Source organism: Aptenodytes forsteri, unplaced genomic scaffold (genome assembly GCF_000699145.1).
Source record: "Aptenodytes forsteri isolate BGI_AS27 unplaced genomic scaffold, ASM69914v1 Scaffold96, whole genome shotgun sequence".
Lineage (NCBI taxonomy): Eukaryota > Metazoa > Chordata > Aves > Sphenisciformes > Spheniscidae > Aptenodytes > Aptenodytes forsteri.
The window spans coordinates 5,838,516-5,862,593 of NW_008795029.1; the positions used below are offsets into that span (position 1 = coordinate 5,838,516).

Consider the following 24,078-nt stretch of genomic DNA (forward strand, 5'->3'; position numbering starts at 1 on the left):
ACATTGGAACAGGCTGCCCAGGGAAGTGGTGGAGTCCCCATCCCTGGAGGTATTTAAAAGACGTGTAGATGCGGCGCTTAGGGACATGGTTTAGTGGGCATGGTGGTGTTGGGTTGATGGTTGGACTCGATAATCTTAGAGGTCTTTTCCAACCTTAATGATTCTATGATTCTAAAGCAGCAGCAGCAGCAGGGACATAGCTGTCTTTCTGCCTGGGTCATCCATCGCAAACCATCTCTACATCTCAATTTTCCATGGAGAAAGGGGCATAGGAGCAATTACATAGACAGTGGCAGACCACATGTTGACCGGTGTCTCACTGCCACATTCACTTTGAGACATCTTTTTCAGGAGATAGATTTATCTGAATGAAACTGGGGCTAACTGGATAGAAAAGAAGGTCCTGACTAACTGTAAAAACTGAATGAAATCTTTGTCCAAACTGACCGTAATGGTCTAAACTGCTTTCAGCTCCATCTCAGACCATGCTATCACAGAAACACCCTTGAATTTGAGTCAGTATCATCTATCTTATCACGTAGCAATATATTATCCTTCTTAAGATAACTTTTCCTATACAAAACCAGTAGTTCTTCAGTGCTACTGAGCCACGACACCTTTCTTTAAATTCACTGAAGAAAATTGTTTAAGACTATATGTGAAAACTATTCCAACACATTAAGAAAACAAACATGGAAACATTTTTTTCCAGATTAGATTGGAGTTGCTAAAACACTAAGCTTTTCACATTGGTTTAGGCTAAACACCCTCCCCAAAATAAAAGAAGTCTTGCATCAACTCAAAGCAGACAGACTTTCACTTCACATTAAGTTCCCTATCTGCCTTGGCTGCAGTGGTTTTAATGGATTGTCCAAAGGTATCTGTAATTCCTTCATCAGAATCTGCGAAACTGATATTTCTTACTTGCTGAGTATTTCTGCTTGAGGATCGAGTCACCTAGGGGAAGAAAGGAAGATCAGAATATTGCAAAAATGCTTTGTGACTTTTGTGGGAGACTGAATGGGGAGAGAAAATACACACTAAGAAAAAATCTATTTACCCTTTGCATATTCCTCGTATGCTTGGGGAAAACTACATATCTGAGAACATCTTATGAGAATGAAATTTCAGGAAGATTTAATATTGCCTGGCTGTTATTTTAGGTTTAATGGACTAAAATGCAACGTCTGCATGAGTCTATACTACTTCCTAAGCAGCAGTGCCAAAAATAGCAGTTCTCCTAAATGCACCCTCTCGTATCCAATGGAAGCTTGTGTTACACAGGCTCTAGCATCAGAAAGGGATTCGTTGAATTCTGATAAAGTAACTTAATGGTTTCCAGGATAAAATAGTGATGGAAGGAATCAGTCAGTAGCTTAGCCATTTTCAAACCTAAAAGTGTAGCTTTCCACCTCCCCTGCCCTCTCAGCAACATTAAATTTCTCTGTGACTCAAACTGGGCGAAATAGAAATATTCCACTTCCAGCTGTCTCTTTCCACTATTTTTCTTTGTTCATTCTTTTCAGCCAGAAAAGGAGATAAGTGCTGAAATGGTAGTTATTCCAGCATCAACTCAGTAGCTGAAGTGAGATTTCTGAAGGATTAGTAAAGTCATTCAGAAGTCCTGTTATGAAAATGATACTTTTTCCATCTTGTTTCCCATATGTGAGTTATGGCCTTCTCCACATAGAATTAAACCTGTTAAAGCACACAGGCCACTGAAGAACAAGCAATATATGCTATGTAAATGCTACGTATATGAGGAATATATAAGCCATAGGGTATGTTTCTAAATCATAGGATGGCACTGAATGGTACTTGTATTTTCAACCTTAAATTTAGGCACCCTATTAGAAACATTGCCCCCTGTTTTCATTGCATTGTCTCCTCTGAAGCCTTGAAGATGGCTGATCTGTGCTGGGTTAATCAGAGAACCAATGAAATAAAATTTAAAAAAAAAAAGGTGGGTCATTTAAACATTAAATTTGCCAGTGAAAAAAAGCCCCTGCCCTTTCCGCTCCATCTGCCTGACAATTAAGGAAATTTGGTTTTCTCCAACCCACCCCCAGTAGATTTGATGCTGGTGGGAAAGAGGGTGTGTGGGGTTTTGCCAATCACTGATGAGTATTTACTTGTCAGATAAAAAGGTAAAGTGAGCAGGGGTGGACGGACTGAAGGAGGATAAGAGGTCAGAGGTTCCCCCTGCCTTCCCCAGTAGTGTTTGATGGAGCGCATACACCACATCATGGGATAAGGGAAGGAGCTGCCTGGTAACTCTCCCTCATCCCTTTTGCAGCTCCATGCAGTCTTGATGTGGCTGCTGAGCATCAAGTCCCATAGCGAGCCCACAGATCGTTAGGTTTTAAATTGGCAGAGGCTCTTCTGTCTTCAAGGAGTCAGAGATGTTAGATTAAAGCAGACAAAAATGATCTTATCTTCCTAAAGTCAACCCATGACCTGCAAGAGTTAAACCAAACCATTTCAGCTGGAGCCAGTATGTATTTTAACTTGTAATTGTGGAAAACACTTGTCTTGTATTCCAGCAGGTCACATCAAAAAATCTCTGGCAGAGCTGCTGCAGTGGCTGTCAATGGACAGATAGGGAAATGAAAATATCATGGAAATTGAAAAAATCAAATAACATGTTTGGAATATTTAATTTGTTTTAGAAAGGTTTGGAAATAAACTGACTCAAACAGCCCAAATCTAATCACCTTCAGGGCCCGTTTTTCTTCTTTACATGCATTTCTAAATCAGAGCTGAGGTAAGAACAGTAACTAACATGGAAATTAATGATTATTGTTGTCACTGTGCAATAGTTTAAAAGAAAGAATTATTATTATTATTATTATGGACTAACAAGTCCTTTGTAAATTTGCTAACAATTCACACAAAAGTTTGGTTGTCCTGAGCTCTATATTTACAGACAGTGAAACTAAAGAACAGAAAGATGCAATGTCTTGTCCAAGGGCATCCAGCAAGCCAGTGATGGGGCTGGAAACCCAACCAGCAGCCCTCCCAAGACATATGTGCAGCTCCGTGGTAGCTCAAGGACTCACTGAAAATTGATCACTGTCTGGTTTAACTCATCTTCCAGAGCCAGTGCAAATGCAAGGAAGGAGCCAGGGACATGTGGCTGGGGAGTGCAGCAGCTTTGATTTAAATAAGCTTTAATTGTCATAGAATCAAACTCATTAATCCCATACGTCCATGGTCGGTCCTCCAGGGCACAATGCCTGTGTTTTGAAAACGCAACTGCAAAGGCTCCAGCAACAGACAGATTGACCCATGGGCATTGCTGGTCATCAAAATAACTCACATCTGTAGAGGAGGTTTTGCTCTTTATAGAAGAACTAGGAATGGCCCTTTCCCACCATTTTATTCTGTCTGTGCTTTTGTAGATTTTGAGTAGAGCTGAGACTGACATTTCATCCCCGTTCCAAATCTGACTACCATTCGGGTGCACAAGAGGACAGTAAGTACAGGTCGGGGTTCTGGCATAAGTTAGTTTTGCAGGAGAAACCCTTAGCCAACCCACATGTACACCTGCACCACCGCCCAAACACCACCAGCCAGCGTCCAACGCAAAAGGACATTGGACTACCTTGCATCATGTGGATGCAAAACAACAGCAATGCTGCCTCGGGCTAATGGGCTTTACATTTTTGTCCTACTGGTTTCTCTTAAGGTTGAAAGCACTCAAATTAAAGCACCTCCCTTTGGCAAGCACCACTCATTACTGAAGTATTACCCTGAATTGCCTCCTCACCCTACCCCTCAAATGGCAGAGAGCAGACATCTCCCATGTGCTTCCGATCCAAATTCTTCCCTCTGGGAGATTTCCCAGGACCCTCGCTGTTTTGATTAACAGAATGTGTTTCTGCTAGAATGGTTGATAGATGAAATTGGATTTTGTAGCAGAAAAATTAGTTTCTGGTTATAGGAGAATTAATGGTTCCCCTACTCTTTAACATGTGCCCACTGGCAGGGCTCTCCGCTGGGTCCTGAGCATGTGCTGAGACAATCTGTTCCTTTGGCTTTCTCTTACACAAGGGGTGTGTGTGTGTGTGTGTGTTTCATTAATTTCCCCTGTTTTTCTTCTTTTTCCTCCTCACTATGGGGGAACTTGGAAAGAAAGAAGGGTGGAGAGAAACAAGAATGGGCTCTGAATGCTCATAAAGAAACGCCTGCACACTTGCTCCTCAGAAAAATGTGCAGCTCTCCACAAAGGAGAAGAGAGACAGTTTGTTTCACTCTTAACGGTTGGACTTGATGATCTTAAAGGTCTTTTGCAACCTAAACGATTCTATGATTCTCTGGGCAAGGCACTAAGTTGCAGCAGGCAAACCAGCCAAAGCTAATAAAGCCTCATACCAATTCTAACCAAATACTTTATTCTCTCAGACAGGTGAAGAGCCTTACAAATATTTGGGTTTGAGCTGCTGTAAAACCTTTCCTCCTGTAAAGCGCGATCCCTCGGATTTAGCAAAGCTACATTATTAATAAGCATCAGGGGTTTAGAGAAACAAAGGCTGGAGGAGGGGAGGGAAGCCTTATTTTAGGAAGGGGGCCAAGAAAGACAAGATGTTTAGGAGGGGGAAGTATCGACACCCTTGGAATAGAGAAAGTGTCGAATGCCAGCTGCAGAGCGCCTAAAAGAATGAGTGTCTCCGATGCTTTTGTCTCCTTATATGGTAAAATGATAGAAAGGGGTTTCACTAGGCTGGGGAAGGCAGCAGCCTCTTTCCACACAACACTGACTGCAGAGCTGAAATCAGAAGAGCCGCTCTTCGCAGGCAGTAGAAAGCCCCGGCTAGCTGTACAGCTCTCCTCTGCAAGCAGGCCGGTGTGCTCTTTACACATTTGTTAATGGATGTGACCCCCTGTCCCTGGTCCAGGAGGTGACATTAGCTGCCCGCTACTGCTCTGTAAGTAAATATCCCTTTTTTCCCCCTCCCTCCCCACTACCCACGGACTATATCTTTGAAGGTGTCGCTTTAAACAAAGGGTGCAGAGAGGAGGAGAGGGTTGTTTAATGTCCCAGTGGGTTGTTGGGTAAGGATGCAAGGAGAGAGATTGCCGGTCCCCCTTTCTCCTGAGCACACAGTGAGGGGTGTGAAGAGGAGAAAAAGACAAATTTCTTATCATCAGAGCAATTATTGCTGCATGTCCATCCGTATAGTGACACATCAGCGATCTGATGAGGTGCTGGGTCATTTAATGTGTAACTATTTTTAATGACTGTATTGTGCTGCGTGTGTAATCCACTGGAGAGGCGATAAAAAGTAGAAGCTGGGGTCTTAGATTCCTTACACCTCTGTGCACACTCCTGCTGCTGAGCTCAACAAAGGAGCATTTCTGCACTGTAGCAAGAGCAGATGCACATGAAACAAAGGTAGCCTTTCCTCTTTGCAAGCAAACACTGTGGATAGCTTGTGTACAAGAAAAATGGGGAGCCATCAGCATCGTATTCCTTCTTTTTATGTGGCGAGAATAAATTAGAATACAAATCCCAACTAATAGCTCTGCATTCCTTTTTTTCGTGCTTCTCTCTGCATGCATGTGTGTGCAGACACAATAACCCAGGTTTGTAATATATGCTGTCTAACATGGATTTCTCTGTGTACATAATAAAGGAAATACTAACTTTCATTGTCTGCATTAATGGCTGTTCTAAACTTTCTACTTCCCTAAAGGGATACGGCTTTTATTTAGTTCACCAGATACCTGCATATTTCAGCTTTGCTGTGTACAGACACACACACATAGTCACGAGAAAGCAAACCTTATAAAATCTAAATACCAGCAGCAGTCAGGCAGCCTGTTATTGCTACTCCCCTGACTCCTATCTAGAGGTATATTAACTAAGATTGCTGATTGCTGATTGACACTGAGATTGTCACTGTCAGTAGCTATAACATTTCTTGTTGGCTGCACATATTTGTACACTGTCTTAAACAGGAATTGTCCTAGAAGGGACCAACAGAAAGCTGTGTGTTATTAGATACTCACATGCATCCGAGTGTGAAGGAATGCTGTAACTAAGGTTGCCATTCGGTTTCTGTTACGAACCCTATTTTCATCAGTTCATACATTTATGGGACTCCCTGCTTTCTGGCTAAAATCTTCTGTGCCTTTTATCAGCCAGATGGTAAACTTTGAAAATGATTGCTTTAGGCAAGTGGCTGTGGAAGGCAGAAAAATAGTCCTTTTTTTAATTATTTTATAAAAATTTCTGGTTTTTTTCTTCCCCTGTACATATAACTGGGAAAAGATGCACTCTAAAAGCTGCTCTGTCAATAGAGCCTGTGTACATTCTTGACCACATTTGGAGAAAATGAAAAAAAAAAGGGTATGAGGTACTATATTTATTGAAAACTCAGTTCCAAACACTGCCATAGTGGCACTACTGTGTCCAAAATCTGACCAGAGCGCCAACAAAAATATCTTCTACCCTAGCCATAACATAGATAATGATCTTTGGCTTCCGAGCCAACATGTGGTTGAGGTGAGCGGGGCAGCTGAAAGGATACAAACTGCTGTTGCTGAGAAATATTTCTGAAAGTTACCTGGGTTCCCACCTGACATCTCCATCTGACTAGCAGGCCTGAGGCAGGGGGATGGACCAGTTCTTGAGGTCTTTTGAGAAAGCTTAGAAGATCTCAAGATGGCAGAAGTGATGGGGTAGAATACACTTACTTTTGGCTCTCACCATTCTACGGAATGTGCTCCCAAGGGAATCAGCAGGGCTACACATGCAAGCACCGAGTAGTCACTTCCAGGTGGTTGGGTTTCATAGAAAAATATTACTAATTTTTGTGAGATCACTGTTATCACATAGCAGTGGCTATGCTGTGTCAGACATTGTTTGTACATGCAAAGCTCCTGCCATGAAGAGCACATAATGGTGATTCCCAGCTAAAGTACTAGGATATAGATAAGTCCTGGTTTCCTACCTACGATTATACAGTTTCTTAAGGAAGTCTAGGGAAGCCCTTTCCCTGAAATCACATTTTTCCTATCCATACAGACAGACTTCAGCACTCCCAGCTGGCACACTTTGCATTAGAAAAAAAATTAGACAACTCTCACACACAACACAGCCCTCCAGTATCCCATCATGCTTTAAACATCAGGAGCCAAAAAACCCAAAAAAGTTGGTGACAAAGTACAGCTCCTGCAATTGTAAGGGCTGGCGAGAGTTTCTGCTGCATTGTACTGCAAATTCAAGCTTTCATCCCAAAAGAAAAGGATGAGGAGGGCTGTAAAGACCTATATTCACATGAATAACTCCTGGCTCAGTTCTCCAGGGCATTGAGCCCTGAGCCCGAGAGCTGTCTTACCTGCTGTTGTCCTCGCCTCCTTGCCCTGCCTCACAGGGGTCAGGACATTCAGAATTAAGGGAGGGCTGGATAAATGTTAACACCATCAGCCAGAGGAAATGGCTTCTTCTCCGTGAAAATCAGGCTGAAAACTGAAGTAATGCCTGTTGCTGCTGGCCGGTATGCTGCCACTCTTGCAGGGTCCCCACAGACTAGTTACAAGCAGTTCTGAGGCTCATTCATGTTTCTCTGACGGATAAATCGGTCCTGAGCATCTTCAGAGAAACTCTGGATGGTGTAGTGTTGTAGGCAGTCACCTTCCCTCACTTGGGTACTGCTTCAGAGATTGGGGATCTCATAATTTGCGTTTTTAGACTGATTAATTCTAATTGTGTAATTTTAATGTTTCATTTACATATGCACAGTTATTTGTGATGCAGATTCACCCCAAGCGAGGGTGTGAAATGGCAGGGTAATGACAGGTTTCATGGAAATAAATCTTGGATACATTGACAGCCACTGAAGCATTAACATTTCAACAATGCTAATTAGCTATATATAGAGAGAGAGTTTGATTAAAAACCACTAGAGGTTTCTTTTAAGGCTGAACACCATAACACTCATGCCAGGTGAAAAAGTTACAGTCCTCATTTTGTTCCTTGTCACATACCCTTCCATATCAAATTGGATAATATTAACTAGGATGCTAAATGGCTACTGTGCATATAGCAATACGGTGTAAGGGGAATATAGGTGAGTGTAACACCAATGTAAGAATATTCATCCCTCCCTCTCACTGCAAATTTTCAACTTTAAAGTTGCAAATCTATCAACCACAGTAGAGCAAGCCCTAAGGTTGCACTTTTGGTGGTGGGAGGTAGTTCTAGACCCTTGGCAAGCACAGGCACAAGTGCTCAAAACGCACCACTGTATTTCATCTTGCATAATAGAAGTAGCAACTTGCATAAAACCATAAAATATCTGTAAGCATTTCCCTACCACTGTTTTGTCATTGCTCTGAAGCACTCTTGAAATTTAGACCAAAAGTATCTTCAGAGACCAGGACCCCACCTCTGATGAATTCTTCCTCCTCCATATTATGCTGTGCATCTCTCCATGGTAGACCCAACATCTTCCTTCTTCAGTTAGAAAAGATCTCGCCCACAAAAAGATTGACTATGACTATGTCCCCAGGCTCTCTGTGTCTTTCTGTGCTCGCTCCTGCATCTGTCATGCACCACAGGTACTTTGACTCAACGTTAGTAGCTGATCTCTTTGCTCTCTGTGTCCAGTCTCCAGCCCCAAACCCTAGCAAATAAATTGGACCAAACTGGTTTCACCCAGGTGTAATCAATCTATTTTGCTAAGATGTGCCCAGCTGAACGGGTACCTCTAAGGTTTACGTAGCCTCCTTTGCCACATTTTGGAAAGCCAATGGCACAGCACCTGAGCAGAGAAGTATGGATGCCTCACAGCCCTGAGGCATTCACTGCTACAGTAGTTTTATATGGTAGCTGAAAGACGTACATTAACTGATGCTCCAAATCACCACGCATGCCAATTATCTTAGACAGAAAGGGGCTTTGTGGTCTTGCCTCTGTAAACAGAACCAGACAGAGAGACCCAGAGCTGTTCTGCTAGAGGCCAGGACAAATAACAAAGCATTCTTCCTCCATAGGGTCCTCCCAGTTTTGCTTCTATTCTTTGTAGAAAGAAGGAAACATAGACTATTTGGGACATTGTTCTGGTTTTGTGCCCTGAATTGTATTATTCAGGATTTCAAAAATATAGGAGAATTCAGAAATGTCACTACATGGTAGCACGTGGCATTTTCTGTGTGTTCTTATTTTAGGGTTTAATGTCTCTCGGATTATCAGTGTTCCTGTCAATAAGAGAAAGCAATTATTTTCTGGAGAAACAAACCTCCATTGGAGTTTAGTGTCTGCAGTCATTTGGCTGATACATTATTTCTGTAGGGTAAGGCCAGAGATAACAATTGGTTTTATTAATATTATACTATTTTTCTCCTCTATCATTTTCTGTTATCTGCTTAAATGCTCTTATTAGAAATACAAATTTCTATGCTTAAGTAATATCAAGTATTTGATCTTTCTCTTGGAGTAAGCCTTTGCTTATTCTGCAAGAGAAAGAAGGAAGACAGCAGTTTCAAAAGGCTTTAAAATAGAAAATAAGAGCAAGCCTTTCCGCCTGAACTGTGCTTGTCCTTGCTATGGTAGATTTAAGAGTCATGCTCCATGTTATTTCAATAGGCTCCTTTTGTAATTGAAATGTATGCAGGAATGTTGGTAAGACCATACATCCTCCAATCATTTCAGTATCAACCTCAGATAATCATAGTGTAAATTGTGAGGGCTACGCTGTCAAAGGGTCAGTGCTCAGTTCTTCTGTGGCCTCTGTAGTTACTACCACTGGTGCTTGCTCTACCACTGCTGGAGTGCTCTAAACTGGAGCAGATCCTTATTGACTGCCAAACACAACAAACCACACAGAAACCACAACTGGAGCGTTCCCTCTCCACTACTATAACCGGGATTACTTTAGCCAGGCGCATGAGGAACCTTACCACATGAGAAACATTTTCTGTTGGGTTTTTTTATTATTATGTTAAGGAAAACAATCTTAAATAGCAGACTATCCACTTTCCAATTCATGATAGACTGACTGTGCAATCCAGACAGGAACCAGGTATGCTTTGGTTATCTGCACGTTAATGCAGTCCGTCTGCTCAGAAAATTGCTCTCAAGTACTTAAAAAGAGACATCGTAATGTTATACCATAGGCAAAGTAAGTCAGCCGTGTACAAGGAAGCTGAGTCACTGGAAAAACCTAACTGTGATTCTGAAGAACGTTTTAAGGTAACTTTTAAAAGTCCATTAAAAACTAAACATTCTTTTAATAGCTTTTAATATTTAACATGTATATAGAAAGGCCTGAGTGGGATATTTAGGAAGCGGTTTCTTCACTTGGGTTTGATTTTTATTGTTTTTTATTATTACTATTATGTTCCAATATCAAACCAAGTTTTCCTGGCTTTTGCCAGGGAGCTTCTAGGAGATCTATGAATATCTACTCTGAGCTTAAAACCTTCAGAAGCAGCAATGAACACCTCTGTAATTAGATACTTCTAATATTCTAACCTTAACGTGGACGCTAGTAAAGCAGTCTGGGCTTGTTAACAGGGCTGTTCTGAGAAAGCAATGACATATTATGTTATAAGGCCTTGATTTCTTGAAGACAGGGTGCCAAATTCTTTTGATGGGCTTACTACAGGACTGTCCTTCCATAGCAGCAGCAAGAGAAAAAAGGTTCCACTTTCTTCTCAACTTAAAAAATTAAAGAGTGCAGCCACATCTGTCTAAGCATCGTTGTCTTATTTACAAGCTTAGCATAAACCCCAGATCATGGGATACAGGGATACCCAACAACTTGTTCCCTACAGTGATCATGACTCCCATTTTTAAGGACCTACACAAAGATGATGGTATGAACAACAGTCGTAGTAATAAGCTTCAGTGTCTCAACAACATTACAAAACTATTTTCCTCTTTAACCAAGAAATGCACCTTCACATACTGGTAACCCAGTAGCCACTGGCAGGGACAGAGGGCCTATGGAAGGAGAACAGTGGCTGGCTGGAGTTCCTGCAGGATGAGCTGTGCATCACTTGCCTCTCAGCAGCTGGTTAGTTTTTGCGTTGGCCATCTTTAGCATAAGGAAGCAAATATCCTTCTGTTGCCCATGGAGGGAGACTTGGCTGTTCTGCATCAGCTGGCTTGGCTCCCCATGGCTGGGAGCCTGCTGCTGGAGGGTCAGGGATCCAAGCAACACCTGCCCTATGGCCAGCTAGACCTCCAAGCACTCAGGTTCCCTTTGCTCTCCCTCTGCTCTGTCATGGTATCTGCGGGCACTCATCCCATGAAGAAAAGCATAAGCTATACCTGCCCAGACAAAGAAAGAGGGATACTGCCTCTTAATGTGTTTTAGTAAATCTAAACACACAGGGTGTATGCTTTGGGTGTTTGTGGTGCGCATCTACTCCAGGAACTTCTGAAGTTCAGGTGGACTCTGACTGTATGTTACTTCTTTTTTCTTTCTGTCAGTGCTACTGGCAAGTGGTCATTTCTTCTTTTCCTAAAGTAAATTAAAAAGAAATAAAATTAGCTTTCCCCCCTCTCCCCTTGCATGGCATTATGGCCTGGTTTGGAAAAATGATTAGCTCTTAGAAGAGTGGCTTGCAGTTGCTGCAACAAGATGATAGATAACAAATGTGGCAATAGCTGCTAAATTACAGGAAAATAATCACCTCTTGCCAGAAAGACCAGCATAGTTTGAACTGCTAGTTCATAAGTTGCAAAGGATATCATAAATCTTTGCATTTTAGCCTTTGGAACATTAACATAAATTGTTTCCAAATGCTCTAGACCTGCACGGCTTATGTCACTGGAGTTGCCAGACACAAATCTTCCCTTCTCAGGGGAAGGAAAATAAACAGATAGAAAACTCTCCATGTGCACAGTTCTTCTGGAAAAAAGTCAGGTGGGAGAAATGTGCGTACATCCTGGAGGAAGATGGGTGTCTCCGAAGACCTTTTATTTCCTGCGCAGGTGGCTAACAGAACATCCTGCTCCAGGGGCAGAGGTAGAGCCCCAGCCCTATTGACCTAACTGAGGTCAATTGCAAGTCCCCCTTTGGCATCTACAGGGGCTTAATTCTGTCTCTCCAGATACCGTTACAACAAGAGATCAGAGCTTCACTTCACTGAATAAACTAAACAACTCCTACATTTTTCAGACAGTTTCCCTTGGCTTCTTTCTCTCTCTTGTGTGTGTGCATCTGTACCTCTCAGTGTTCAACACCCCCTAAGAGGGGTTGAAATAAGAGATGCACAGAACATCTCTTATTAGGCTTGCAGATGTAGTTCAGAAAAGCAGGCAAGGTCTGGGGTAGCTAGTCCCCTTTTCCAGTAGTCGATAGTGTCATGGGATGGGGGAACACCGGATGATTTCTTAATGACATTATAAGCCCTAATTTTTATGAGGTAATATGATAACTTTAATAATTACTGGTAGTAAAATGAGTTTGCTTGAGCAAACAGGGGAAGAAGAGGAAAGAAGCATAGTTTTTAAGTCAGCCTACTAAATTTTTTCTAATTTTCATGCCAATTCTTACTTCCTGGAAGACACAATGTGGGTAGTGCTAACATTTGGCATAAGCTGTAACTTCTCTTCTGGGCATGCAATGGAAAGCTCTTTTCCTTTTGGAGATGTACTTGCTATGTCTAATATTGTAGGAGGGAGACTGTATGGCAGAAAAATCAATTTCTCCTTCATGATAATGTTGAGAGCAATCTGAAAAAGCATAAGTATAAAATGACTACTGCGATAAAATCTAAAGAGCTTGTGGTACCGCAAAGAGGTATAATAAAGATGAGCTTCCGGCCCACAAAGCTTTACAGTCAACAAGTATCAAACACAAGAGGAAGAAATAGATCAATGGCAAGGAGGTTGAATTGCAATTTGTGTCCATCCACAACTGTGAAAGCCTTTTGTTTTTTTCTTAAAGCCCAAAGCAGTGCATAAAATCTGCACTAAGCTAAGCATGATTTTCGTATATGACAGGAACGAACGGACTGGCCATGTAGAGGACCATGTGCACCAAGTGACAGGCAAAAACATTGCTTAGTATGATTTCACATTTCTTGTTTGTAAGACAACAGTAAAATTATTTGTTTGACATTCCTGCTAATTCTTCAATAGATAGGTCCCGTGATTACTTTACATTTAATTTCTTCTCTCCCGAGAAGAAAAAAACTGTCAAATATCCTCAAAATATCACATAGTAGATCGTGAAATCCAATCCAAGACCCAGATCTAAACAGCCTGGAATTTGGGATGCTTCGCCCTGAATTCCAGCTTTCTGAATGAAACCACATGAACCTGAATTCCTAACTTTAAGAGATATTGGATCTGAAATTAGTGCCAGATCCGGTAAAAGATTCATGGAACTAAAACCAAAATGCAGGTCTTGGAAACTTTCCTTTCTTGTCTTTTAACTTCTCAGATCTCTGAAGTTGTGCCTCGAACCCCATCCAGAGCTGCCCATTCAATGTCTTCATAGAGCAGAGTTCACCCCTAAATCTGCTTGGGACGTAGAAATCAGGTCTGCCTCTCCCTGCTCAGGGTGAGGGGGACAATCCACTGTAACAATCTTAGAGCACATTTAACAAAACTAGATCCCTTTCAGGATAAGGAGGAAAATGCCCAGGTATTTTCTAAAATAGTGGCAGTGACTATTCTATTAAATAATGCTTGCCTCTGCTCCTGTGAAAAGCACCCAGAAAATAATACAGCGTTTGAGAAGAAACCTCCTGTGACCAAGAGACTGGACTATCCATCTCTGAGTCCTTCTTCCAGTTACAAACCACTTCTATATTTTACATTTAACAGCTTTGGATGAAGGACAGAAATGGTATAAACCTGTAAAGGAATCACATTTTATGTTTTTTGCTTTCACACATCTTGACTGCAGAGAAATTTTTCACTTGTCGGTATCACACATCTACTTCTAATTCAGGGCTAGAAAGAACTAATTCTGAAGAAAGGTGAAAAATGTGAGTTCATAAATGGGTCCTGCTCACACTTTAACTTAGTAATAATGTAAATTAACTGTGCAACCAAATCCTATCATTTGGAAAAAATATCTAACAAAGTCTGGTAAAAAGTACAGATTTCTGTCCTAAATACAGACTATTTGTTCAAAACTATCACTCCTCTCAGACTCAGTCATACATACACACACCAGTTTGTACTGGTCTGACTCCATTCATTTTGCTGAAATTACTCCTTGAAGGAAATTACGTCCTCTCTAGTTCTTTCACAGCAAGTACAAACGTGTTATGTAGGTTGGAGGTGTAAACAGGCTCAAAACTGATGGGAAAATAAATCCACCATCACCTTTTAAATGTTGTGGTGAAGACTGCACCTCTGCTTCAAGAGGAGACTAACTTTCTGGAAGCAGTTATTAAGGAAAGGTCACTCTGTATCGGCCCTGTTCTCCCTTACGCGTTCATTGCTAGCCACTGCTGTTGGAGATGGGCTAGTGGGGAACTTTGGGTAGTCATTGCACTTCTCTCTCCAGCATAAGTCTTCTTCCTTTCTGTCTTTTTGTTATCAGTCCCTATGATCCTCTCTAATCTTTAAGGACCAAGAGCACCGAACATACTCATAGCTCCCCTTTGGGATAAGAAAGTTAATTAGTTCCTAGAGCATCTGTAGGGTCAAAGCAGCTGGACTGCTACTCCTTCTGGGTTGTCCGTAGCACAGATGACCAGCTGTCAGGATTTTTCTTCCAAACACATTTGGGGTTTGATAGTTTGTCTCTCTTTCTTCTTTAGTAGTTACTTGGAGTTCAAAATACTTCCCAGCAGCTGAGCCATCACTTACCTACTTCACACATATGAAAGCACTCACCCCTTAGTCTGTGCTAGTCACCACATAATTCAGCAGTTGACCGAGTATTAAAAAAAAAACAAAAAAAAACAAAAAAAAACAAAAAAAAACAAAAAAAAACAAAAAAAAACAAAAAAAAACAAAAAAAAACAAAAAAAAACAAAAAAAAACAAAAAAAAACAAAAAAAAACAAAAAAAAACAAAAAAAAACAAAAAAAAACAAAAAAAAACAAAAAAAAACAAAAAAAAACAAAAAAAAACAAAAAAAAACAAAAAAAAACAAAAAAAAACAAAAAAAAACAAAAAAAAACAAAAAAAAACAAAAAAAAACAAAAAAAAACAAAAAAAAACAAAAAAAAACAAAAAAAAACAAAAAAAAACAAAAAAAAACAAAAAAAAACAAAAAAAAACAAAAAAAAACAAAAAAAAACAAAAAAAAACAAAAAAAAACAAAAAAAAACAAAAAAAAACAAAAAAAAACAAAAAAAAACAAAAAAAAACAAAAAAAAACAAAAAAAACAAAAAAACCAACCCCAAACCCCCTTTCTAGCCATCAAAACAAACTTTGCCCATTCAGACTGCCCTAAACCTTAATCAAACCCCAGCTATGGGAAATAAAAGATAATAATAAAAACTGAAATCCTGGAGGAGAACTCAGGATTTCAGAATGCCCTAAGGGTGACTCCTACCACCAGAAGGAGTTGACAAACTCCAGAATTGAGCAACCTGTGCCAAGAACACGAAGCAAGTAACAACTTTTTGTTTAAAACAGAGAGCTGAAGTCAGCAAAAGGACTGCAGCTGCTGTAAATGTCACTTGTGTGTGAAAGACAGAGGTAGCCACTAGTATCCAAAACATTAGTATCCAAAGCCATTAGTATCCAAAACATTTAAGGCTTTCTAGATCAAATGTGGCTTAAAAAGGAGATGAGGCCTGGCAGGCAGTGAAGATCATGCAGCCCAGGTGGAATGTGCTTTCCACCTGGGAAATTCCCCTTCCTAAGCAGACAGCTATGCCCTGCTCCAGCTGTAACCTCCAAACAGATTACAGATGCAACACACGCTGCAAGCCTCAGGTTAAGAAAGAAGCTGATGACTCCAATGAAACCCAGAATAAGTTGTCCCAGGCAATAATGAACATTCATGCAAGTAATCAAAGGCATTTGTGTATCGTTGCTTGTGTATGCATCCAGAAAATGCTAGAGACATAACAAGACCTGAGGAGCAAACAGCAGTTGTCTCTAATTCAGACAAGCTGATACATCATTTGCAGTTTCTTCTACTTGCTTTTCCCCTTCCATAATCATTGTTTGACATTTGCCTGAACCAGGGCTCCAGTTTGTGTCCCAGTATGCTACAGCTGTTGGATAACTCATGCAACTGCGTCAGAGAAGAATCAGATATACAATCACCACCCCCACATCTCCTGCTGTTAACAGTGCCCATAGTCCCATGCATGAGCAGAGGTGGAGGGTTGGTGTCTCACTGCAGGACAATGATTGCCAGACATTGGCTCACTGAGAATGTAGAGAAGGAGGGAGCAGAAGCACATAACAGTGGTGCCTAATAGCCTGCGCATGACTAAATGCAAATGCAAACCTTTGTCTTGCCTTATGGAGGAGATGTTGCTCCTTCTGAAGATTAGCTGGCTCATCCTCTTACTGTACGTGGCTCCCTCCATCCCCTACAGAGACAGCTTCTTGTTTTGGACCTATTGGTCAAATCCCATTCACAAATCCCATGTGAATTCTTCAAACTCAGGATTTACTCCTCTATCTCGTCTCTAACATTAGCTCTGGTCAAAGATGGGTCAGTGGATGGCTGAAGTAGATGGGCTATTGTCATTACCCAGCACTGCAAAATTTATAATCCAGTTTCTTCCTATTATGTTCATTTGTCTGACTGAAAGTTGAATTAAAATTGAGGTACAATGTGATAAACCAGAATTGATAAACCTTTCTTGGGGGATTGGGTGAAGTGTAGCTCAGTCTGACAAGTGCCTACTTCTGTCTTCGTGACAGGATAGCTGGACTCCAGACACCAACATGACTGAACGCTTTGACTGCCACTACTGCAAAGAGTCCCTGTTTGGTAAGAAGTACATCCTGAGGGAGGACAGCCCCTACTGCGTGAAATGCTATGAAAACCTTTATTCCAACACCTGTGAGGAATGCAAAAAACCTATTGGCGCTGACTGCAAGGTATGCCAGATTTGTGTCTTGTTACAGAAATCTTGACAGAGTAGCCTGGATACATAGCTGTGAGACATGGTGCTATCACCTGGAGAGACCCAGTTTAACAGCTACCTAGGGGTTTCTTTTGGTGGGAGAGCATGCTTTCTGAATCCCTGTATCTGCTTTTCACCACTTCACTTGGCAAACCCTTCTTTACCACGCAGGTTAATAGAAATGGAAGAACATCCCTTTCTTCCCATAAGGCATAGGATGATCTGATGATCTGATGTTAGAAAGTATCTCTAATTCATTAGGAGAGTCCAACTGTCCTTGGGGCCAGCTGGGATCTGGAAAGGTGGCAGAAGCTGATTTTGCCTTCCTTTGAGTCAGAGGGAGCTAAGCCCCTGCTGGCTTTGCAGTGACCACAATTCAGTTGTCATCAAGAGACAAGACACGCTCAAGAAAAGCCGCCAACTCACGAACCACAAAAATCTGGCTAATGCTGACCCAAGTAATAAGTCAGTTAGAACACAGTTAGAATAATTAGCCTTTTAAATACAGAATGATGATAGTGGAAGTCTAACTAAAGATTGGAAGGGACAGAGCAGAGGCCTTGCTTGCTTGAGCTATGCACTGCTGCGCCACATGGAAACACCTACCTGGTACAAATGAGGTGTGACCACCTGCATTTCTTTTAAATTAACCAAAATGACTAGAGTTCATGCCAGTTTCACTCTGACTGACTGAAGACAGATGATATTTGAGCCATCCACTGAAGTGTCTGTTGGACTGTTACAGACAGACTTCATCCAATATACATCCTCCTTGCACAAAATTGACCTGTTCAAAGTTGGCCAAGAGTTTCACCAACAGTGTGAGTTTGCACTAGAACAGCAATTTGCATTGCATGGCCATGGGATTCTTGACTGGTACAACGAGGTCTGACGTCTGATTTCCTACATTGCTTATCCGTACCTCCAGAAGCACCAATTAGTCCCTATTACTGATACTACCACTCTATCACTAGTTCAGAGATATAAAAATATATGCTTACTTAGATCGGAAAAAATAAATGTCTCATATTTTCCAAATTGATCTATCCCACCCTATTGGCAAATCAGTAGGAAAGCCCTTTTCAGAAGCCTTAAAAAGGTGAGAATGTTTCACCATCATGACAGGGAACTGGCAGTAATCTATAAGAAGGTATAAAACTGCCAGCGTTCCTACAGCTCATAAATATTCAGATTAGAGAAGAGATACAGCTGGCCTGACCTGAAAAAGCAAAATATTTCTGCCCCATTCCAGAATGTGCTTTTGTTTTAAGGTCTCTTTTTAATCCCCTGAGAAGATATTTCCATGTGTTGATATTCAAGAATTTAAAAACTTGGACCGGCTTCAACAAATCTCAGACAAAGTATTCAGGAATTAATTAGGCTGAACTTTTCAACCCAGATTTATGGATTTAGGGAGTGTGGGTATTATCCGATATACTATTCTTCCTTACTTTTAAGCAAGACACACTCTAATAACAGATAGAAAAAAAAGCCCCTAATTGCCTGCAATAGAAGAATATTTTATATATATAAAGAACCAGAACTATATGTGGAAAACACAACTATAAGATAGTAAATAAAGATTTCTTAAAGAGCTGTAAAGTGTACCAGAAACAAATGTGTCCTTTTTTGTTTCTGTGACTGCTGTTTGTGCCTGTCCATGCTTTACACTGCAGCTTTTGAACCTGTTGATCAATTTTAACCAAATTCTGACAAATGGATAAAAGTTGCAAACCTAAATTCCTACAAGTTTTCTGAAAAAAACATGTGGTTGGGTAGAAAAAGAGATCATATTAATGTTCCCACTGAGAGGAAAACTGGAGTAGTTTTTCAATGACAGTAATAGACACTAGAGAATACACTTGAGAGAGCCCTTATAAGTGCCTCAGCCACAAGGTAAGTTTCAGTCGAAGCTTGTGCGCTGTATGACTGAGCGTAATTCAGCCGTGAAAGACAAAGCCAGAAAAAATCATGCTTCTGCTCCTCACTAAACTGTATATATACATAGGTATATAAACACATAAGAAATATACACATATATACATACACAAGATGTATGTATTTTTATATATATCTTTTTACACATTGCATTTGCATTTTCCCCTGAGCAAAGAAGATAAAATGTACTGTGTTTGGGATTAAAACCAGTATGTTTACTGCATGTACAAAATGGACTCCATATTTATTTGTATGCTCTGACATAGCCTTTATACAGCTGTAAAATTTGGAACTAAAACCTAATGCAGTGACAGTGTTATCAGAAAGGGTCACATCCAGGCCTCTGCATCTGGCAGGGGCACCCACCCTCACATCCACATTACAACCTGAAAAGCTCCATGTAGCTCTCACCTCAGATCCTCCTTTGCAAGTACCTTCTTGGCCACCGCTGTTCCTCTACGCAGAGAAGTGCTGAACTGAGAACCCAGCTGCAACTGAGATGTTCCTATTTTCACCCTGTGAAGAATTTCCTTCTTGAGGATGGCTATACAGTTAGTCTGTATATATATGGATGTTTCTTAGGACTTGCAAAATGTGAGACTAAAGACTAGGATTAAGATTTGGAGCTCTTGATTCCTTAAGAGTGCAAAGCAAGAATTAGCTTTGATAGCATCTTAAAGGCTTATTTGTCTGGGTGAAAATTACTGTACAAAAACAAACAAACAAAGTACACCAAAGTAAAACAGGTGTTGACAAGAGGACAACCAGCTCTCCGTCTCTGACACTACTGCAGTGTATCAGCACTGGTGCATAGAATCATCTCACCTGAGTTGAACTTAAGCCTGCTCAGAAACTGGTAACACTCCAACTTTGACAGCACTGGGCTCTGAGAGGGTCAAACTGGTGCCAGATTTTCACCTCGTGTTTTAGCCATGGCACAGAGAGCCCATAAGACAACTATCCCGAAGACAAGCTTTCTTTGAATTCAAATCAGAGGAGAATTTGCTTCACTATCTTTCAACCTTCCTATGGTAATTTATGGGTAACTGTGAATGTAACTGAGTAATAACTAATTTGTTCTTTATTTTAAATGCTTTTTTTTGCATTAAAAAAGCCCTGAGTGACAGCATGTGTCTGAATGACACCTTTGGACTTAGGCCATTTCAGTAACTGTAAACAATCCTAGCTGATGTTTATGAAACTTTCACAGACAGATTAAAAGCGTCATATACTGAGTGGTAGGAGGCACTGGCAGGCAGTAGAAAAACAAAATGCTATTTCTCTTGCAGCTATTACACATTATCCATAGGCCAACAAGTTCTAATAGAAATTTACTCTTTCTAAAAAGAACTGGCATTTCGTTGCCTACGTCCCTGGTGAACGCTCACTACACCTACAGTTTCATGCTTCTTTCTGGAAATCCATCCACTATGTTCTCATTTGCTTAACTGCTGAAGTGTGACTTTTGGTTGATTTTGGCTTTTTTAATAGTTTCCTTGCAGGCCCTATGGCACAGATCCAGTGTTTAATGCAGTCCACAAGTTGGCCTTGGCAGGCAGGAGGGGGTGAAAACTCTCTGCAAAATGTGAGAATGAAATTAAAAGTGGATTGTGAGGTAAAGCTACTGTGTCAGCACGCAGGCCAAAAATTAATCAAAAGGGTCAGTCTTACACTCAAACTAAAAAAAAAATAAAGCTTCTAGTAATGTGGACGAGGAAAGGGAGAAAATATTTGTTTTTCAAATTTTTAATGTTTAAACCTTGTCCTGAGTAGCAACACTTTTTCAGTGCATTACTGAACATCAGACTAGTTGTTGTGAAGTGGAATGGTAAAATCTCTTCTCATATCCCTAAGGTGCTGGGTTCAGCACAATATCACTTATTTTTACCTTTTCTAAACATCCTTTTGATAGGGAAGTACCAGTCTAACATATTTGTTTTGCTACAGGGTGTATGTGGCTAAAATCTGTACAGCATTTTGTTGTCATACCCCATTTCTTCTGCTCAACCTTCTGAAAAGAGCATTGTGGCAAGCAAAAAAGTCTGATGTAGTCTTCATTCATGAACAAACATATACAGTTACTCTTCTGGTAATAATCTCTCTAATCTCCCTCTTTCTGTTGGGTCCCTGTCGAAAGCCAGTTCAGGAGAAAAGGTAATACATAATGGCTTAAGTTTACTTAGACTTACAAAGCCAGAGTAGAAGACAGTGCAGTTGCAGGATATGAGGCGTCTATGCTTAACCCACTTACCTGGTAACTCTAGTCCTGGGGCTCTTCTAGTTCAAAAAACAGAAGAAGTCACCAGCAGTCCCACCCTAGAGGCCCAATAAACCATGCTGGATCAAAACTACACAGAACTATGGAGGAGCTAGAAAACGTGATTTTGCCAATGTTGAAAACAGTTATCTTGACAAAGTTTTCTTTGGGGATGACATCATGAAAATAAGTGAAAATAAAATTGTTTATAAAACACTTAATGGCTTTTCAAAACCATGTTTCAAACCCTTTTGGGTTTGGGGATGACTCTAAAGTTTTGGATAGAAATAGGATCTGCATTAAGTTTTGCTTGCACCATATTCTTACAGTCAGTCATCTGAGCGTGTACAAAGGACCTCCACTTGGCCCACTCTCTGACACCTGTTTGAGAAACATCCACCATTCATTTGGTTGTCCCAAGGAACGCTGAGCTGAAACTTTCGGGTGAGGCCGATTCTCAGATCAGGCTGAGAAAAGCACCCATTCAAATTTGAGTAGTTTCAGGTTTTGCTAATGTGGTTACTTTTTATCTTCAAATGAAGCCAGATAGGGGAAGGATTATTTTCCATGTTCAGAAGAAATGTAACTGAACGAAGTGTTAAACATTTCTCCCTGCAAATTCTGCTGCGGGATTTATCGCAGCTCTGCCGAGACAGGCATTGCCTTCCTCCCCTTCTCTTTTCGCTAGTAGCACATCTGGAACTGGTCTGGTGCTCTCTGCACTTCAGCTGCAAAACACTTCTACAGGACAGACCATGTCCATGAGCATCTGTGTGCATGTGTCTCTATATATGTAAACACTGTTCCAATTATCAAATTTCAATCTATGGTAATTCTTCAGTCTCTTGCCTGTGTTTATGTGTGCTTTATCTAACAAGAACATGTGGCTGTCAGTTTTCATAGACAGATACACAGATCAATCGCAAAAAAGAGTCATTCTCCAGATTTCTTTTAGGCAACATAAGAAGCTGCACTTAAAACTACAGTTAAAAAATGTAGCACCAGGGACTCATTTCCCTCAGGCTGCCTGAAGTCATGCTCATCGATATTTTGAGGATACACTCCAGCTCTGAGTCCACAATAGTAATTTTCTTTATTAGTTCTTCCTGGAAATCCATGCAATAAACAGGAATTAGTTGTATATCACTTGTACCTTCTGCCGGAACAGATATATTTGGGTTACAATCAGCTAGTGTAACCTAGAGCTCACATGCCTAGAGTAAACCTAATGCTCTTTCAGCTTAACTGAGGACCAGCCCAACAGTCAGACAAGCTTGAAGTCAGTTTTGCACATGCAACTGCTCCAGTGTAGAATCTGTTCCAGATCAATACAGCCACAGCTTATGTACAAGCCAAAGGCTCCAGTTAGATACACAACACACTGAAGCAGACCAAACCTGATTTCTGGTGACTTTATTTTACCGACCTAAGAACAATCGTGATGCAGAAATGGTTTCCTCAGTACCTGGGACTTCCTTGCTTTGGATGTGACAGACTCAGAGAGAGAAAGCAATATCCATTTCATCGGTCTACTATTCTGCTACAGGCATGTCAAAGCCAGACATCTTAGACTCCCTCTACATTCAGTGACAATATCTGTTATAATTACCCAAGGTAACTAAAGATTATACAAGTCATAGAATCATAGAATCATAGAGTCAGTCTGTATCTTGGGTACCTTGTGTTGTAGTTGCGCTCCATCGCTTTGCCATGATGAAATATCTGCTGCTTTCACCTACTCAGCTAGTATCTGTACAAGCTGCCATCATAACTGACTCAAGGATCAAACCTTTCATCATTGACACCTAATCCTTGTCTTCATTACTCCTCTTCTAAAAGGCACGCACCTTCTCCAGGGTATAATTTTATTGATAAGCAAGGCAAAACAAAAGCAGATAACAGCATATGAATTTTGGAGATAAAAAATAGCTTGCAGAATATTGCAAAAAGAGGAGAAAGGCATCAAGTGGGAAAGAGACAAGAGAAAGAAAAACAGATCTGTTGTCATTCTATTTTCTAGGAGACAAATTTCACATTTTGGAAAACTCTGTTGGCTGTATGTTGTATTTTTCTGTTGAAAATATTATTCTTCTCTGAGATCAGATTTAGGCTATTCAACTTCATTTAAAGAGAAAAAAATGTAAATATCTTCCAAAGAAGGGTTTTTTTCATTTTGCTGTTAGAAAAGATTAAAATTTTACAGTCAGAAATTTGGGTTGTTTCAAAAGCAGTTAGCTGAAATGAATAGACAAGCTGAATAAACAACTGTCCGAAAGCTGTAAAGTAGAACCCTCTGAGATCAGATTTAGGCTATTCAACTTCATTTAAAGAGAAAAAAATGTAAATATCTTCCAAAGAAGGGTTTTTTTCATTTTGCTGTTAGAAAAGATTAAAATTTTACAGTCAGAAATTTGGGTTGTTTCAAAAGCAGTTAGCTGAAATGAATAGACAAGCTGAATAAACAACTGTCCGAAAGCTGTAAAGTAGAAGGCTTAGATATTCTATCGCAGGGTGCAACCTCCAAAATGAAAGACGCATTGGGTACCAATTGTTACTCACAGTGATTTAAGAAATTCAGGTGAGTAGCGCAGATGTCCAAACAAAGAGTCTTCATTGCATGGTCAAATTCTGATTGAAGTTACTATAGTTTCATAAGCCACCACACACAGGCTGAGCTAGGCAAAACCGTTTCAGTGTTTCCTGTTAGCCATTTATGAGAACAAGGCTCCTGCAGACCTAACGCCTGTCTATTTTAGGTTAACCTAAATCCACAGTATCTCTTGTTTGCTCTGGGCTAAGATTGCACATTTGGAGTTACCTGTGACTGTACTGCTGACATAGAGCAGCTTAGGTCAGATTATGTTTG

The 24,078-nt window shown here is 40.5% G+C and overlaps 1 protein-coding gene across 3 annotated transcripts in view; it reads left to right on the top strand.

Moving 5' to 3' along the window:
* Nucleotides 1-24,078, top strand: part of FHL2 (four and a half LIM domains 2) — a 47,550-nt gene that overhangs the window by 14,073 nt on the left and 9,399 nt on the right. The window contains exons 1-2 of one of the 3 annotated variants that reach the window (XM_009276109.1): nt 4,749-4,928; nt 16,812-16,991. In XM_009276109.1, coding sequence (XP_009274384.1) covers nt 16,836-16,991 — 156 coding nt within the window. In that variant the 5' untranslated portion in view covers nt 4,749-4,928; nt 16,812-16,835. Of the gene's footprint in view, nt 1-4,748; nt 4,929-16,811; nt 16,992-24,078 lie in introns of those variants that run through there. The other 2 variants (XM_009276110.1, XM_009276113.1) reach the window with 2 other exon arrangements.